Source organism: Aethina tumida, chromosome 1 (assembly GCF_024364675.1).
Source record: "Aethina tumida isolate Nest 87 chromosome 1, icAetTumi1.1, whole genome shotgun sequence".
Lineage (NCBI taxonomy): Eukaryota > Metazoa > Arthropoda > Insecta > Coleoptera > Nitidulidae > Aethina > Aethina tumida.
The window spans coordinates 58,536,014-58,551,917 of record NC_065435.1 but is presented as its reverse complement, the minus strand read 5'-3'; the positions used below and the strand labels follow the sequence as shown (position 1 = coordinate 58,551,917).

The following is a 15,904-nucleotide window of genomic DNA, read 5'->3' as shown; positions in this document are numbered from 1 at the left end:
TTTGTCTTAATTACGTAGGCAATCAATAGGACAAAATTTCTAGTACAGAAAATTTGTATCAATATTAATATATGTGTAATAATAAGTAAAAATTTTGCTGTCTAATATCAAAAATAGTGCTTGTGTAGAGTATCTCATAATTAATAGTTGGAAAAAAATAGTGCTTCGTTACCTATCCTGTATTAATAACTAATAAAGTTCTTGACGTGTCAATTATTGATGTACATTACATTTTTAAATTTATGTTCTTATCATGCGATACACATTTGAATTTTACAGATTTGATAGACGCTTTGCCTCCTATTAAAGTAAAATTAAATATATAAATTGATATTCTAACACTTAATAAACATAACGCTTAAAGTTTGAATAAATTTTTTATTCAAAATTGTTGGAAAGGATATTTCTTATATCAAAAGTAGAATTCAGTCAAAATTGTAACAAGCTGATTATATTTAGAGATATAATTCACTAGTTAATAATTATTTCACCTTCCTCAATTAACTTTTAAAATGCTCAACTTAAATCTAATAACTTATTTATGTCTGATTGTCTGATGTAACATTAATTTTAAGGAGATATTGAAAAACTGCAGTAACTGATACATTTTATTGAAACAAAAATTACATATTTCATAATGCAATCTAAATAAGATAAAAATAACTTAACTAGTCGTACAAAAATATTAAAATAACAATATCACAACAAAGTAACTAAAAACTAAATTAATACAGTCGTTGTTTTACAATTTAAACAAATACATACATTTAATGTATAATCTACTTGTTCACTTTTTAATATCAACCTCCTTTTCACTGACCTCCGTTGAACTAGTTATAAAATTGTTGACTCTTTGTTGATACTCAAAGTTACTCTCAGCTTTTGGTAAACTGTCATTTTCCTTTTTATTTAAATTCCACTTCTTCGATTTAGGAATTTGTTCTAAGATATCAACAGGCAACGTGCCATTTTTTATATTACCCTTGAACACTGTCTTAACTTCAACTTTACCTCCACCTTTGGTAATAACCATATCGTCAGGATAGTTATTCTTCATACCTTTATAAGCCAAGTTACTTGACAGTATTGACCAAATTAAAATAATAACTGACGCTATGATTATATTTAGTTCCACGCTAAAAGTTAACGGAGATGCATGTGGCTTGTGGAGGGAAGAATTGAAAGATATTAATGTGACAATCAGAGCAACACTCGAGGTCAGTATGGAAAATATGGATGTGATGAAGAAAAACGATATGTGATGATCCACATACCATCTCTTCCAGGCTAATATGCCCGTAAAGAAGGTCATAAATGTTCCTAAAGACATCATGAAGCACACGGCACTAACCAATGCGGGCACATTGACAAAATAATGGTCGTCGTCTTCGGTTAACATCCAGTCTCTCTCCACTTTCCTCATCAGTCTTGTATCATCGTTTTGTGTCACGTTTTCGGATTGCATCTCGCCGACCGTTTCGTTGATTGGTTGTTGCGTACAATTGGATTGGCAATCCATTAAAATGTGATCGTGCATAGTCATTTTGTGAAGTATTAGAACTCCCATTAGCAAGGAGAACAACATGAGGATTAGGTAGACAACGCTTAATCCTAGCACTATGGATGCGGAGTATCTTCTTTCCGATGGATAAAGCTCCTGTGGATTCCTATCGCATCGAGTCTTTATTTTGAAGACCCTTTCCATTGTTTCGACGAGGACTATTTCTTCAACCTGGAAATTGAACGAATTTGGTTAACAAATAACCTTTGTTCGCAATGTATTAAATGTGATAAAGAGGACTTGAAAGTGATGTTGTATAACGAAATTCACATAATTGGATTTTTCGCCTTAGCACAACATAATGAAAGGAAAGTACAATTCCATAATTTCGGTTTGTATTCGTATAATGCATAGGTAGGTGATTTTATGACAATCTGTTCCGTTTAAAAATAACAATGAACAAATAAAGCGCATTCCTCGCACCTCTTCGATAATACAACGTACTTAGATATCATGTTTCAAGGATGAAACTTACGTTTAGCATAGCCGTAACAAGATATATTATTATTCAATACTCACTACTGTTTCAGAATATAATATTTTCACATTCCTAGAGGTTGTGCACGTTGTCGACGAGGAGAAATTATTAAAATAATAAAAAAAAATTAAATGCGTGTGACAATTGAACCATTTGTCGTGGTTTTTGAAGTGGATAGTTAGTAAGTAACGGCACCACGGGAATTATGTCAGTTTAAAATTGATATCATGTAATATTAACAGCTAGTTGAACTGCATTAAATGCGTAATGGTGAGGAAAGTGAACATTAACAGTGCTTGAAGTAAGGAAGAAGTGTCATGTGTATGCTTAGTTTCATACTGTCCAAACCGTAATATTTTATCTTTTAAATAGTAGATTATTTTTTAATAAAAATATATGTCGTTATTTATTTTAAAAATCAATATACTATACTATATACTATCAATATATGTAATATTTTACATATAATTATAAAAAAAACGAAAATATTTAGTCAATAAAGTGTTTCAATGTGTTTTTTAATAGGAAAATTTAAATATAGTACAGATTTAAACTTGGCCACAACCAAATATAAAATAAATTTAAGTAACAACGTACAAACAGTAATTTTCAAGACAATAATAAGGTAACAGAGTATATGCAGTCTTCTATTCGAATGCATTATCTATGAAAATATATGTTGAAAAAGTTGTAAAAAAATGCACAATTATAGTGAGTTGCTTGCATTAATTGTTACGCTACAGTTTGCTAATATCCGTTTTTTGAGTTAATTGCCTCCGTTAATTTTAATTAATTTTTTCGAGAGTGCCACACTGAAACACTGGATAATAAAATTTTATTTAAAGAGTTATTTAGAAATATAAATAGCTATTTACATCAGATCCATTAGATGTGTAGTAGCTTCAACAAACAATGTTAGGGAGGAAGTTAAAAATATTGCGCTTCATATAAATATATAAATACAAAGTAGTTTAGCTGTAGGATAATTTTTTTTTTGAGTTTCCCCGAAAACCTTCGAAAAATTACTCACCAACGATTTAGATAAGTTACGTCCAATAACACATTGTTCACAATTCTTCTCAGTTGCATAACAGTGGAAATAAAGAAGAAACGTAACTAACGTTCACTTGCGTTGATCTTCAAGTTTGTTTATCGCGATTTGAACTGAAGGCACGTAGCATGTTCGGTTACCGCTCAGTTCCAGCCCCCACCGTTGCCATATCGTCGGTAGAACGAATAATAAAACGATTTTATGCACTATTGCCTTGACTGTCGACTGGATTTTACCTCGATAAACCAAGTCGTGGAAAACTTGTACGAAGTTAACAACCTTAACATAGAAAAGACAAGAATTTAAACATAAATGAAGGGCTAATAACGTACCTCCTTAACTTGATGTTTCGAAACTTAAATTAGACAACTTCCAAGTTTGTGAACATCAAAAATCACAACTTAACCGGTCACCTTGTTAACTCAAGGGGTTGTTCGTGATTTGAAAAATTGATATATGTCAACTTAACGTTAACTGTCAGAAATTTACTTCAATCTATTGATATATATTGATTGAACTACAATCAGGAATATCATATTGGACATACCTTGGATTCCTTTATTATGACTGCAATGTCACATTCAAACTTTTAGTTTATTATTATTATCAAATTAACATCTGTATGCGTGTGATTAACATGTGGTTATTATTAGAAGAAAATAAGGTATTATATTCAAGGATATGTGTGTAGGCATGACATATGTTAATTATTTTACATCAATAAACAACATTCTTAAATAGATACAGTTTAATTGTGTAATTGTCCATCCTTGCTATTTACTACAACTCATTAAATAAAAATATTATTCACACCAATAAATGTATGAATAAGATTTACTCAGATAAAGCAATAATTAATTACTAAATAAGTTGATTATTAATAATTTTCAAATTGTTATTTTTATTTCGATTTCTATTATAATTGAAATTACATTACAAAATAGTAATTAAGGTAAATTGATTATTATGTCACTATACAAGGGTATTACTATTATTGTGTATACATCAATAAAATAGATTTGTACATTAACACCTGTGATTGTTTAAAAAAGGTGATTTTTGGGAATTTTGGGAAAACTACGGTGTTAAATGTTTTAAAATTTGAGAGGTACCTCTGCCTATAAATACATACTGCAATATAAACAGGATACGCAAAAAAAATTAAGCTATCGAATGATTTGTCTTCGAGTAACAACTACAGCAAATTTGAAAGATTTAGTTTCAACAAAAATGCGTTTAAAGATAAAATAGTAAATTAAATGTATGAATAGATAAACATCATATTTAGAGTTAATCTGCTATTTCAGATCTTTACAATTTACCTTCCTTTTCTTCAAAAGGCGCCTGTTGAGCTGTTGTAGCTCTTCTTCGAGATGACCGACCCACTTTCGAGACAGCTCTTTGACTTAACTCCGCTTATTCCCATACCCAAAAGGCGCATCTCAGCCACTAAACGTCAAATGCGTTTTCATTCGTAGGCCCGAAATTGATTCACGGAACACCACATTCACAAATCACAGCAATTTTGAATCCTCAGCCTCGCGAACTTCATTCACATCTTTATCAAGTTTTACACAATGAATAACGCAATATCCATGTGTTGGATCAATCAAAATATTTTTATCATTACAGCCCGAACAATAAAACTTTCTAACTGTTGAGTGAGTACTCTTTAGACAGCTGTAACTCAAAAACAATTTGAGATATTCATTTGAAATTTTAGAATATTACAGGGAGGTACAGACGAATAATAATAAAATTTAATTTTTAAAAATTTCACACTAGTCTTGCTTATTTTTAAGTTTTAAATATGTAAGCTTCTATACTTGAGTATACCTTATTTGAATTTTATTTGTTATGTAGGTAAACAATTACATATAAAATGGTAAAATTCCTACATTTTACAATTAGTTCCACATAAAACACAATATACACATAATTATAAAACAAACTGTATGCTTCCACAAACATGTCAAGGTTTCATAGGAAGAGATTTATTGAACTTGAATATGTACTACAAAAATAACTCATTATACTTTCCTTTGTTCTTATATTTAAGTAAAACTATCAATATAATTATCTTTAGTTTTTAAAGTTTCTCTTAAACAAAAAGTATTGATGGAAACATAAAAAACTTTTAATTTCCATCATTCAAATCACTACACAATTAAAATTAATAAAATTAGTCAAGCAAATCTAGGCAGACTGTTTTCTATATTAATAACTTTTACCAAAGAATATTTTATTAATTTATTTGCTATATTGGTGGCATGATTATTTTAATTAATTTACTGATTAATTAACTTAAGTACATACAACTTATGCTGTTGAATTTTGTCAAACTATAACAATAACCAAAAGTGAGATCTATATAAGATGAACAATTAGAATTTCTTAACTTAAGTGTTTGACTTTCATAACCGCAACACTTTTGTTGAATATTTGCGGTTTATCGTTTTGGAACTCTAATATTTGAAAGTTTTCCAAACGCACTAGTTACATAATGACACAATACTTCTGAATAAAAGCACATAGAAAAATTAAAATTAGAAAGTGGAGGATCTAAAATAAAAACATTTAGTTTCAATTATTTACTTGCGTTTATTTGTAATAAATTAATATAAACATGGCGAATATACATCATATAAAAACATTATCAATAAATATATCTTATACTTAACTAACACTATATACAAGCCTAAACTATTCACAGGTTTTAATCATAACAATAAAACTGGTATGAAAAAATTGACTATTGGATCTTTGGATATGTATTTTGGACTGTGAAGTTTCTTAGCTAATAGTAAGTAATACAAAATCACAGATTAAAAATATATTAAATAATATATTCCAGTGTGATTGTGCCATCCTAAATTACATAGAATTACAATACTTCATGTGATCCCCAATCTGAAAGAAAAAAGGCATAGTAGTCACGTATTAAAAATGCACCGAAGTTCTAACGTGCTTGTTTATTTCTTTTGAGACTTCCTCCGTTCGTGTAACCCAATAATTTAATAACTAACTTACCCTCGCATTAAAATCATCCACATCCGGTCGTGTTGTCCTCCTCAGACGGTGAAACCCTGAACGCAGTGCTCTACCCTATTGTCTGGTGGCGGATAGGCGCAACAATAGCTGGAAACGACGCCACCGACGGCAAGCACCAAGCTGAAGACAGAAAATCCACAAACGGCACCGGAAGTCATGTCCGCCAACGGCGTTCCGGTTTTCGGACGTAGGCAAAGCAAAACCAAGAGGCCGCCGCAGGTTAACAAACTGAATATGTTCAGCACCACGTACCCTGCAACCGAGGAAATGGTTAGTGTGTGTCTAGAATTAATATTTAGTTTTTACGGATTTGTTCTACAACTACTAATATTACTACATGTATATGTTGTGGTACAGGAACACCCATTTAACAAAGATTATGAAAAAACTAAATTAGTAGTATACATGTATAATGTTTCTAAATATTAGGTGGATTTACAACACAGGTTGTCGACATCATAGAATACCAACAAAATATGTTGTTTAATTATCTAGTTATTTGATATTTTATGTTAAAAACTAATGTCGAAGTAAGACATGTCAATTGTAAATTTAATTTATAGTTAAAATTTTCACATTATTCTTTAAATTAATTTATTCATATAAATTTTCTTATACACACTTCCACTTAAAAAGTTCAACATTGAGAAAATCCGATTTGGACCTTAGATCAGATAAATTAGAAAAATATGTAGTTCCCAATAATTAGCTAAGAAGTATGTATAAACGTTTGACGATTTCCCAGTAATAATAATAATTTCAGGAGATAGGAAAAACCAAATTGGACCAAATATATAATACTTATCCAAATGGTTTAAGTATTAGTAGATAAACTTAGCTGAAGTGATCAATTTTAAATATATATTTAAATATTTTAAAAAATGTTTCCTAAAAAAGTATTAATTGAAAATGTTAGAGCAACACTATTCAGTTACTCTTGAGAACACTAAATGAACTAAAATTAATATAAATTAAGGAGAACTATTTTTTAATGAAAAAATAAAAATAGTATTTATGCACATAGATTTGTTGTATTAACAACAACATAACAAAAATTAATAATTATATTATTGATCGAAGTGATTACGTATTAATTTTATTTATTAAAAAGTATTCTTACCTGAAACATAATGTCGATTAGGTAGCCAATACACATTTCTTGAGCGACATCCAAGAACGCCCAGTATGAGACACGTAAATCCGGCAACTATACTTAGATCCAAATAATATAACCTTCCCATAAACGACATCATATAAAAACCCAATCCCAATGTCACAGAACTGCACAGGAACATCATAATTGCAACCACTGTCAAAGTGGCGCCTCCCGAACCCTTTTTCCCGCTAACATTCATCCATGATTCGCTCTTGTTCGAGTACGTGGTCTCACTGTACACAGACTGGATGGGACTGGAGCACATTGGAGGAACAATTGCTGTTGATCTTTTGTCTTGGACCATTTGCCTCGTGCCCAACGTGTAGTTCAATTTTTGTTGAGCTTTTGGGTTGGAACTTCTGGCGGTCCTTTGCGGAGTCTTCACTGGGGTTTGATGGAACTGTGGAGGAATTGGTGAGATCGGCGTTGATGGTGGTTTTCTAATCGACTGCGGTGACATTACTTTTTGAGGGGTGTTGGGCTTAGATCCGTTTTGTGATTTCCTTGGTGTCGAGAGTAATTCGTGAAGTTTTTGCGTGGCAACTGGATTGCCAGTTTTAGTTCTGGGTTCACTGTTCGAAATATATTCGTATCTGTGTTGCTGTTGCATTTGCTGTTTTTGTGGTGTATTTTGTACGTATTCATAACGACTTGCAGCATTCTTAGTCGGAGATTCCTGTATGTATTCATACCTATTGGTGTTCCTCGGAGGGATCACAGCATTGAGATCTTCGACCGGTACTAAGGCGTACCTGCCATTTTTCGTGGAGAGTTCGGATTCCTCCTGAGTTTCTATGACTGCATACCTGTGCACACGTCCAGACTCTCTGTCCACATGTTCAGTAACGTACTGCTTTTGAGGCGTCCTCCTGACGTCTTGATCTTGCATTGGAATGTATTCGTAACGATGTTTTTGAGCGTTTTTGTTGACTTCATATTGTGGTTGTCTTGTCTCCAAGGGCATTGCGTAACGGCTTCCCTCCTTTTGGGGGACTTGCATGTACTTTTTCCCGTCCGTGTTTTGGGAGACTACGACGAATTTCTTCTCTTTGATAACACCGGCATCGTCCACGAGCATTTCCTCGTAAAATTCCTGTTCTTCATAGTCTTCATCGTCGTCGTCGTGGGACGTGTTTCGCATGTCCTCGCACATCGAAGTGTCCAATACGCGTAAAGGAGCTTGCGCTCCCACAGGTGGTTGTCGCACATTTCTCACTGGACTCAAGGCTCGTTGGGGGCTGAGGGCTCGCTGAGGACTAAGTGCCCTTTGGGCACGTTGGACATTGTAGAACTCACTTTGCTGGCAGAAGGACGGATTCGTGTAGCAATTTGTATCCATTATTAAGGCACTAACTTGACTGTTTTAATTTTTTAAACAAATATATATTTCTTAAACAGTTTCTTCGAGCACAAGCACTATTTACATTATCCGGTTTGTCGTTAAAATGAACGACCGTTGGTGGCTGCAGTTGTTGACGGCATAGTCTAAAAACGACTGGTGGTTACTCAGAGCGTAACGGTAAGCAGGGGACCCAACAGCTGCATATGCCCAACGTCATGTGTGTATTTATGGGGTAGATTACATGGGCGTAGGGAATAAAGTTAAGTTTTAAACTTTATAAATTCTAATGTCCTAGATGGAAATAGAATGTCATAATCTTTAAAAATAAGAATTAATAATTATTATATAAATATCAACAGTAATACACGTATTGTCTATGTAATAATATAAAATCTTAATATTTATATTATCAACATATAGAAAGTTGCTATAGATTTAATGTGTCTCTTACTTTCATTAATATAAAAATGATATTCAAAATTTGAATAAAATCACTTAATTTCACCTATTGGTGAAATCTAAAGATTAATATAATTAATTTAATAAGTATTGCATAAGCAGTTGTTTATGTATTTCACGTTATAAAAATATTAATATTAATCCAGCAACAGCACAGTGTATCCCAAGATGGGAACAGTCTTGTAATTATGTTGTTTATATATTCATTTTAATAAATACATTATATATTAAATTCAAAATGACATTTTTTATTATGAAATTATTCCTTTTGATCAAGTAAATCATTAGATAAAATATCTAAAAATATCTCATGAAAATCTCTGATATACATATACTTTTAACTATTTTTTAAGAATCATTAAACAACTATTTTATGAAATTTGAAAAACTTTTTTTTCAGACTCATTCTATATTATTTTTTACAGGAAAATATGATATAATAGATCTGTATATATAAACTTTTAAGTTATAAATTAAAATTGAGGTACAAATAAAAAGAGTTGTTACAGAGGCTTTACATATTAAATGGATCATATTCTATTTAATTGATTGTCTAAAACTCTAATTATTATTTTTCAAAATGTAGAATTGTATAAAAAATACATGAATACTTATTTGGAATTAATTGAAAAAGTTTTATTATTTAATAAAAAGGTAAACAGATTTTACTATAAATTTAATGAATATTTTTGTATAAACATGATTTAGAATTAAAAAAAAATGTGACGTCGTATCCTTCCATGTGTCGACGCCACTGGTAGGGCACGATCCGTGCGGCGCACACAAAGCATTACGCATTTTAATGCTTCCCGCGTACGCACAAATACCATATCCATTAATAAAAATGTCCCCACCATGGACCCACATAAGCAACAAAATTTTCTTTGTCCCAGTCCCTTGTTTTCGTTAATAATACCTACAACCGAAATATTACTTTCAATAGAAAGTCAATAACAATCATATCAATTTTTATGATTAAAAGGAAAAACGTGAAAATTAATAAAAAAATTTAGTTAATTTTGACTTAATAATGTTTTTCACAGTTTTCAATTCATGTATTTAGTTTTATGTAATATGTTGTTGATGCTTCCAGATAACTAAAATATTTATACAATGACCCTATAAAGGCAGCTGGGAAAACATATCTAGAATTGGTTTAAAATATTCTTATTTAAATAAATAAAATTAAATTATAGTTATTTAAATCAAGTAAGTTTTCACGCCAATACATACATTGCTGATATTTCTCAGATGTTTTACCTGGTAAAATTCTCCTCTTATTGGTCTTCAACGCACGTGCCAAAACAGCTGCATGCTGCCATATGCTCCACATTAAAGACAGTTGTAGGGCCGAAATTGTCTTTAATTTCAATTCCAAAGTAAAGCTTTAATTTAAATATTATGAACGATAAACATTGTTAAATTGTTGTTCAAAAGTATTAAGAATCAGACAAAACTTTTAACTAAAAATATATTAATATACATGTTGAATATATTTTATTATAATTTTTATTTAAACATTTTTATAAATAGTACTATGCAACTACGTTTACATAGATATTATACTTAATACTCTGCGCATCTTTTGAAGTGGATTCTTCCTAGATAACATAGATTAAATAATATCTTCAATATATGTATTTTATCTTTACCAAGTAATATTATTTGAATATTTGCAGCTCTGGATGATCAAAATATTAAATTTATTATACTTCTTTATAGATAGATAATGGACAGGAAAATAGGCAAAATTCCATTTCTTATAAGTTTTTATTTCCATTTTGTTGTTTAATTGTTGTTGTAAAATGTCTCAAAGAAAATTTTCTTCTGAAGATTTTGACGTTATATGCAACTGCAATTTTGGAACATGACAGTCAGTTAACAAGTTGCCCAAATATATAGTGTCCTACAAAGTGCAATAAGTTGCACTTTAAATGGTTATCAGCAAACTGGTAATGTCAATATACGACATGATGGGGATCAACAACGAGCTACGATCAGAAGACTGAACCGTTTTCTGATTATTTCTGCTAGATGGAATAGCACATTATCTACATCCACGTTTCGAATAGACATTAGAATCACTGTAAGTCTGTCTACTATCAGAAAAAGGTTGCCAGAAGACTTTGTCACCCGCTATGAACACATCATATCACTCGGAGAGCCATATTTGGAGATGATGTGAACGTGGTGGAAGATATCCTGAGCAAAACAAGGATCCAATTGTTGGTTTTGGAGGTGGTTCTGTAAGACAGTGGATTTGAATTTCTTTAGAGACACGGAGTTGCTGATTTTAAATCACGAAACTATGAATGATCAACGATATCATGACTTGGTTATGCAACCAATTATTGTTCCATTTGCTCAAGAATTTCGTTTACATTTCCATTTTTTTCGTTCACTAATTATGAATATGCCAAGAAGAGTTGAAGGTATTCGTAAAGCAGCTAAATACTGATTGGAAAAATGTAGCAGTTAATATTCTGTTTTCTTATTTAAATTATTTTTTTTATTCATTTCCCACAGAATTTGTTGAAATTAGTTTTATTACTGGTTTAAAAAATCTGTTTTTATAATATATTTCTCTTACTTAAGATATGAAATAAAAAAAATATATTTTCATTCGAAATCACACTGTATGACAGAATATCTATTAAAATTCTCTGTCAACTATAATCAATATGACATTTGAAAATTTCGATTATTATTAAATTTTGTGGTGATTAAAAAATATGTCTATTTCACAGGAGAATACCAAACCTATGACTAGGGCATCTAAAAAAGACAAAGATTTTTCAAAAATTGGCGGCCTAAGTAATCATGTAAAAACGTTACGTGATATTATTATTTTACCTTTACTGTACGGCAATGTTTTTAAAAGTTTTAATATACGAGCACCCAGAGGTGTTCTATTTTATGGTCCACCAGGTAAGTTTCTAAACTAAATATATTTATTTTACATAAAGTGTATATAATTTTTATTTTATATGCGACTTGACTAGAAAAACTAAATAAATTACTCAAATTAAACTAAATCAAATATTGTAGGTACTGGAAAAACATTGGTTGCAGGAGCATTAGCAACAGAATTAAATAAGGAAGGTTTAGGGAAAATAAGCTTCTTCCATCGGAAAGGTGCTGATGTGTTAGCTAAATGGATTGGAGAATCAGAAAAGAATCTTCGAGATTTATTTGAAAAGGTAAACAATTAGAGTAAACTGCAAATTGAACAAATTTATAAAACTAATCTTTCATCCATTCTCGCTTAGGCCAGCAAACAACGTCCATCTATAATATTTTTCGACGAGATCGATGGTCTAGCTCCAGTTCGATCCCAAACTAACGAACATATCCACACCAGCATTGTTACAACGTTGTTGGCTCTTATGGATGGACTAGATAATACACCAGGTGTTATCGTTATTGGAGCTACGAACAGGATCGAAAATATTGATCAAGCTCTGCGTCGAGCCGGTAGATTTGACAGAGAGTTGTATTTTCCTCTTCCTACTTTAGAAGGGCGAAAGGAGATTATACAAGTAACCATGGGCCAGTTTAAAAATATTTGTGATTGAACATCAATTTCAGGTTCACACTTCGACCTGGGAGCGCAAATTTTCTAAAGAATTTATTAATACTCTTGCTGAAGCAACGGCGGGATTTTGCGGTTCAGACATAGCCGCACTTTGTTCAGAAGCTGTTTTGTGTTGTATGAGGAGGTTATATCCTAACATAGAATGTACGGGTAGAAAAATTTGTATTGAAGTTGGAACTTTAAAGGTATTTTTAACTTACATGTAAAAGATAAATTAATTATTATACATTAGGTAGATGAATGCGACTTTATGGATGCCAGACAGAAAATTTTACCAACTGGATTAAGGATGGGAAATCATACTGAGTGTTTAAACGTAGTTATAAGACCATTGTTGCAAAGACAGTTGGATAATATTTTAAACAATATACAATTGATGTGGCCGCATTTTTTGGACGAAAACTATAAGTAATTTAAAATGCACCTTTGAAATTAAAAGTGTCCAGTTTTATATTATACACTCGGAAGTCCAAACCAATATACCAATATACATATGAAATTATTTTAGATATAAAATTGATGATGACGGAAGATATGCTGGCAGATTACTTCTAAAAGGATCCAAGGATGACGGTTTGTCTTACATAATATCTGCTTTGATACAAACGTTTGAACATTTACCAGCACAAATTTTAGACATAACAACAATTTCAGAGGTAAATAAAATATTAATAGTATAAATATTATTGTAAATATTTATATAAACAACTTCTATTTTAGCAAAATTTCGGTCGATATTCTAACACTCCCTCAATGCTGGTTTTGCAAAGAGTTGATGAGTGGATGTCACTAGAAAAAAGTTCTGAATTCATCAGTTTACTTAGTTATCTGGATGATTTGCACGTTAGTTTACCAATTTTAGCTATAGCCACATGTAAGAAAGATCTGCCCGAAATTGTAAGCAAACATTGTAAGTCAATACAAGATAATTTTACTTTGTTGTTGTAGTTTCAAAGCTTTTTTCACAACAACTGTAGTATAATTATAGAAATTGGTTATCCAACCGTTGAGGAAAAGAAAAAGTTTTTTTCTCCGCTCTTCTTTGATTCTAACATGAACAGTCTGTGCACTGTTTTAGACCAAAAACAACTGGCAATTATTGAAAATTGTAAGTCAATTCAGATAAACTGTAATAAATAAAATTCATAATATTTTTAGCTAATGAATCAAAACCCAAAAGTCACGTACCTAATATGTTAAAACATGCAAAGATCAATCTACAAGTATTTAATGAGAATGGAAAAAGACGATGTGAAACAGAAAACGAAGGTGTCATATGTAAAAGAATAAAAAGATGTGAGGAGATCCTTGAAGATACGAATTCCACACTAGACTTTAAACATATTAAGATATCTCGAAATCAAAAATATAAAACACAAAAAGAGCGTTTCACATTACTTCTTACAAATCTTCTTTATGAACGGTCGCAATATCCTGATTTACTGGAACCAGTTAATACTACCAAAGAAAATTTAATTGAAAATGAAAAAACTAATGAAGACGATACACATGGAACGTATGAAGTTTGTGGTACGTATTTTTAAGAATCGCTGATTTAATTTAATATTGCATGATTGCAGAAAGACATTTGAAGAAAATTTACAATTTGTGGAAGAGGGTTTCCTGCGTAACAACGTATAACATGACAATTTCTCAGTTAGAATTGGTGTACGACATTCTTTCAGCCTGCATTAATATGTACAAATACTCAGCGGATTCACTGATATCGGTAAAGCATACGTTAAGTACTTCGAATCAGTTCCAGTAATCTAATTTTTTTTTTAAGAAAGTTGAAGAAACTCTTATTAAAATTGAAGAATAAATTTGTACATAGTATACAGTATGACAAACAATTACAATTTATTAAGTAATTTTGCTTTTGTTTTTATTTTTAGCTTGAGTCATATGATATATAATATTTGTTATCAATTAAATTAATGGTGCGGTTGTAATATTTATTTTATTACACTTAGGATTTTTATACATAAATTTAAACTTGTCTGTTTAGATTAGGCATATTATTATATTATACTATAAGAATATTATTATTTTATTTTGATGGTTGTTTATTTATAGTTTTTACAGTTTTATTGTATTTATATTGAAATATCAAAATATAAAATTGTTTTCTTAAGTTTTTTCTTAGATAAAATATTTTGTTACAGTTTACCTGATATAAGGAAGGATCAGAACTGTAGTAATTAATATGATCTTAAATGTAAAAAGAAAAATATGTTTTAACAGCCAATTTGATATTATTAACATTATTTTGATATTTCAGCGTTTTATTTTGTTTTTAGGAGCATATAAACTATTTCTTGTTAATGTACTGACATAGAAAATACAATACATAGAAGCTGTGATCAGATTTGATTGCTTTTTGATATACAGTGTGGAGTAATAGACAAATTTTAATATATTGATCAGTATTATATTAATTATATTATCATAATAATTGAATCTGTAGTTTTCTACACCACTACAATATTTGACGAGGATGTTAGCTATGTGAAAAGAACTACAAACTAGGGAGAGTAAAAAGAAAATGGAAATAGATTTCTTCTTCAATAAAACACTGGTTAGCAATTGCATGAAAGGTCATAAAGCGATCTAGAAGAGCCAAAGCTCTCCTCATGAACACGTCGATCTCAAACTTCTTCCAAAATTCTGAGAAGCACAAACAAGAAAAATAAATCTTAGTCAATTGTTAGTATTATATTTCTTCCATGTAGATGTAAATCTACAGTGTATCTCTTCCTTAATAAACACTTCTATGATTTTCAATATTTTAAGAACATATTGTGTACCAAATATTTTTATATAGGCCTTATTACTTTCAAACGTCTCAAATCAAAGTTTCTTTGTTTTATAGCGTATTGGTATCAAAATCAAAGAATTATGCATTCCCAATAAAATTGTTTATAGTGACTCCAATTCGGGTTATAACAACAGAAAAAAACATTAACTATAAGACGAAACTCAATAAATTATAGAGGAAATCCAATCATAAAAGATTTGTTTGATATATATAATAGTGAAAGAAAAGAGAATTCGAAAAAGGTTCGGTCCTTAAATAATAGTGGTGGACCCTAATAATTGCAAGGTTTTTTTTTTAAAAAATTAACATTATTTTTGCCACTTCCATTCATATTTTACATTACTTAGACTCTAACCTTAAAAGTAACTGATTCACTGAACATTTTTCGTTTCA

General features: G+C 30.5%; 3 protein-coding genes across 6 annotated transcripts; 1 reads left to right on the top strand and 2 right to left on the bottom strand.

Moving 5' to 3' along the window:
* Nucleotides 1-595: 595 nt before the first annotated feature.
* On the bottom strand, nt 596-3,364 carry LOC109602189 (uncharacterized). Its single transcript, XM_020018520.2, has 2 exons — nt 3,070-3,364; nt 596-1,732 (listed from the first exon to the last, which is right to left on the bottom strand). The coding sequence occupies exon 2, from the start codon at nt 1,703-1,705 to the stop codon at nt 788-790; it is 918 nt and encodes a 305-aa protein (XP_019874079.1). The 5' UTR covers nt 1,706-1,732; nt 3,070-3,364; the 3' UTR covers nt 596-787.
* Nucleotides 3,365-5,672: 2,308 nt separating this feature from the next.
* LOC109602187 (neurofilament medium polypeptide) lies at nt 5,673-8,891 on the bottom strand. The gene is made up of 3 exons (XM_020018517.2): nt 7,262-8,891; nt 6,121-6,394; nt 5,673-6,000 (listed from the first exon to the last, which is right to left on the bottom strand). The coding sequence occupies exons 1-2, from the start codon at nt 8,634-8,636 to the stop codon at nt 6,162-6,164; spliced, it is 1,608 nt and encodes a 535-aa protein (XP_019874076.2). The 5' UTR covers nt 8,637-8,891; the 3' UTR covers nt 5,673-6,000; nt 6,121-6,161.
* Nucleotides 8,892-11,795: 2,904 nt separating this feature from the next.
* On the top strand, nt 11,796-14,719 carry LOC109602181 (ATPase family AAA domain-containing protein 2). 4 transcript variants are annotated; one of them, XM_049970327.1, is made up of 12 exons: nt 11,796-12,026; nt 12,147-12,298; nt 12,368-12,637; nt 12,687-12,878; nt 12,926-13,101; nt 13,202-13,349; nt 13,414-13,590; nt 13,642-13,801; nt 13,852-14,223; nt 14,274-14,422; nt 14,480-14,533; nt 14,589-14,719. In XM_049970327.1, the coding sequence occupies exons 1-11, from the start codon at nt 11,831-11,833 to the stop codon at nt 14,513-14,515; spliced, it is 2,028 nt and encodes a 675-aa protein (XP_049826284.1). In that variant the 5' UTR covers nt 11,796-11,830; the 3' UTR covers nt 14,516-14,533; nt 14,589-14,719. The 4 variants fall into 4 exon arrangements, with proteins under 4 accessions (XP_049826284.1, XP_019874068.2, XP_049826285.1 ...); XM_020018509.2 differs by lacking the exon at nt 14,589-14,719 and having other exon boundaries at nt 14,480-14,565; XM_049970328.1 differs by lacking the exons at nt 13,642-13,801; nt 14,589-14,719 and having other exon boundaries at nt 13,414-13,603; nt 14,480-14,565.
* The last annotated feature ends 1,185 nt before the right edge of the window (nt 14,720-15,904 follow it).

Coding starts and splice junctions, on each gene's coding strand:
- LOC109602189 (XM_020018520.2), bottom strand. CDS start 1,705: ATGGAAAGGGTCTTCAAAATAAAGACTCGATGCGATAGGAATCCACAG.
- LOC109602187 (XM_020018517.2), bottom strand. CDS start 8,636: ATGGATACAAATTGCTACACGAATCCGTCCTTCTGCCAGCAAAGTGAG. Junction 6,395..7,261: donor TAATCGACATTATGTTTCAG/GTAAGAATACTT, acceptor CCTCGGTTGCAG/GGTACGTGGTGCTGAACATA.
- LOC109602181 (XM_049970327.1), top strand. CDS start 11,831: ATGTCTATTTCACAGGAGAATACCAAACCTATGACTAGGGCATCTAAA. Junction 12,879..12,925: donor TTGAAGTTGGAACTTTAAAG/GTATTTTTAACT, acceptor ATTATACATTAG/GTAGATGAATGCGACTTTAT. Junction 14,224..14,273: donor TGGAACGTATGAAGTTTGTG/GTACGTATTTTT, acceptor GCATGATTGCAG/AAAGACATTTGAAGAAAATT.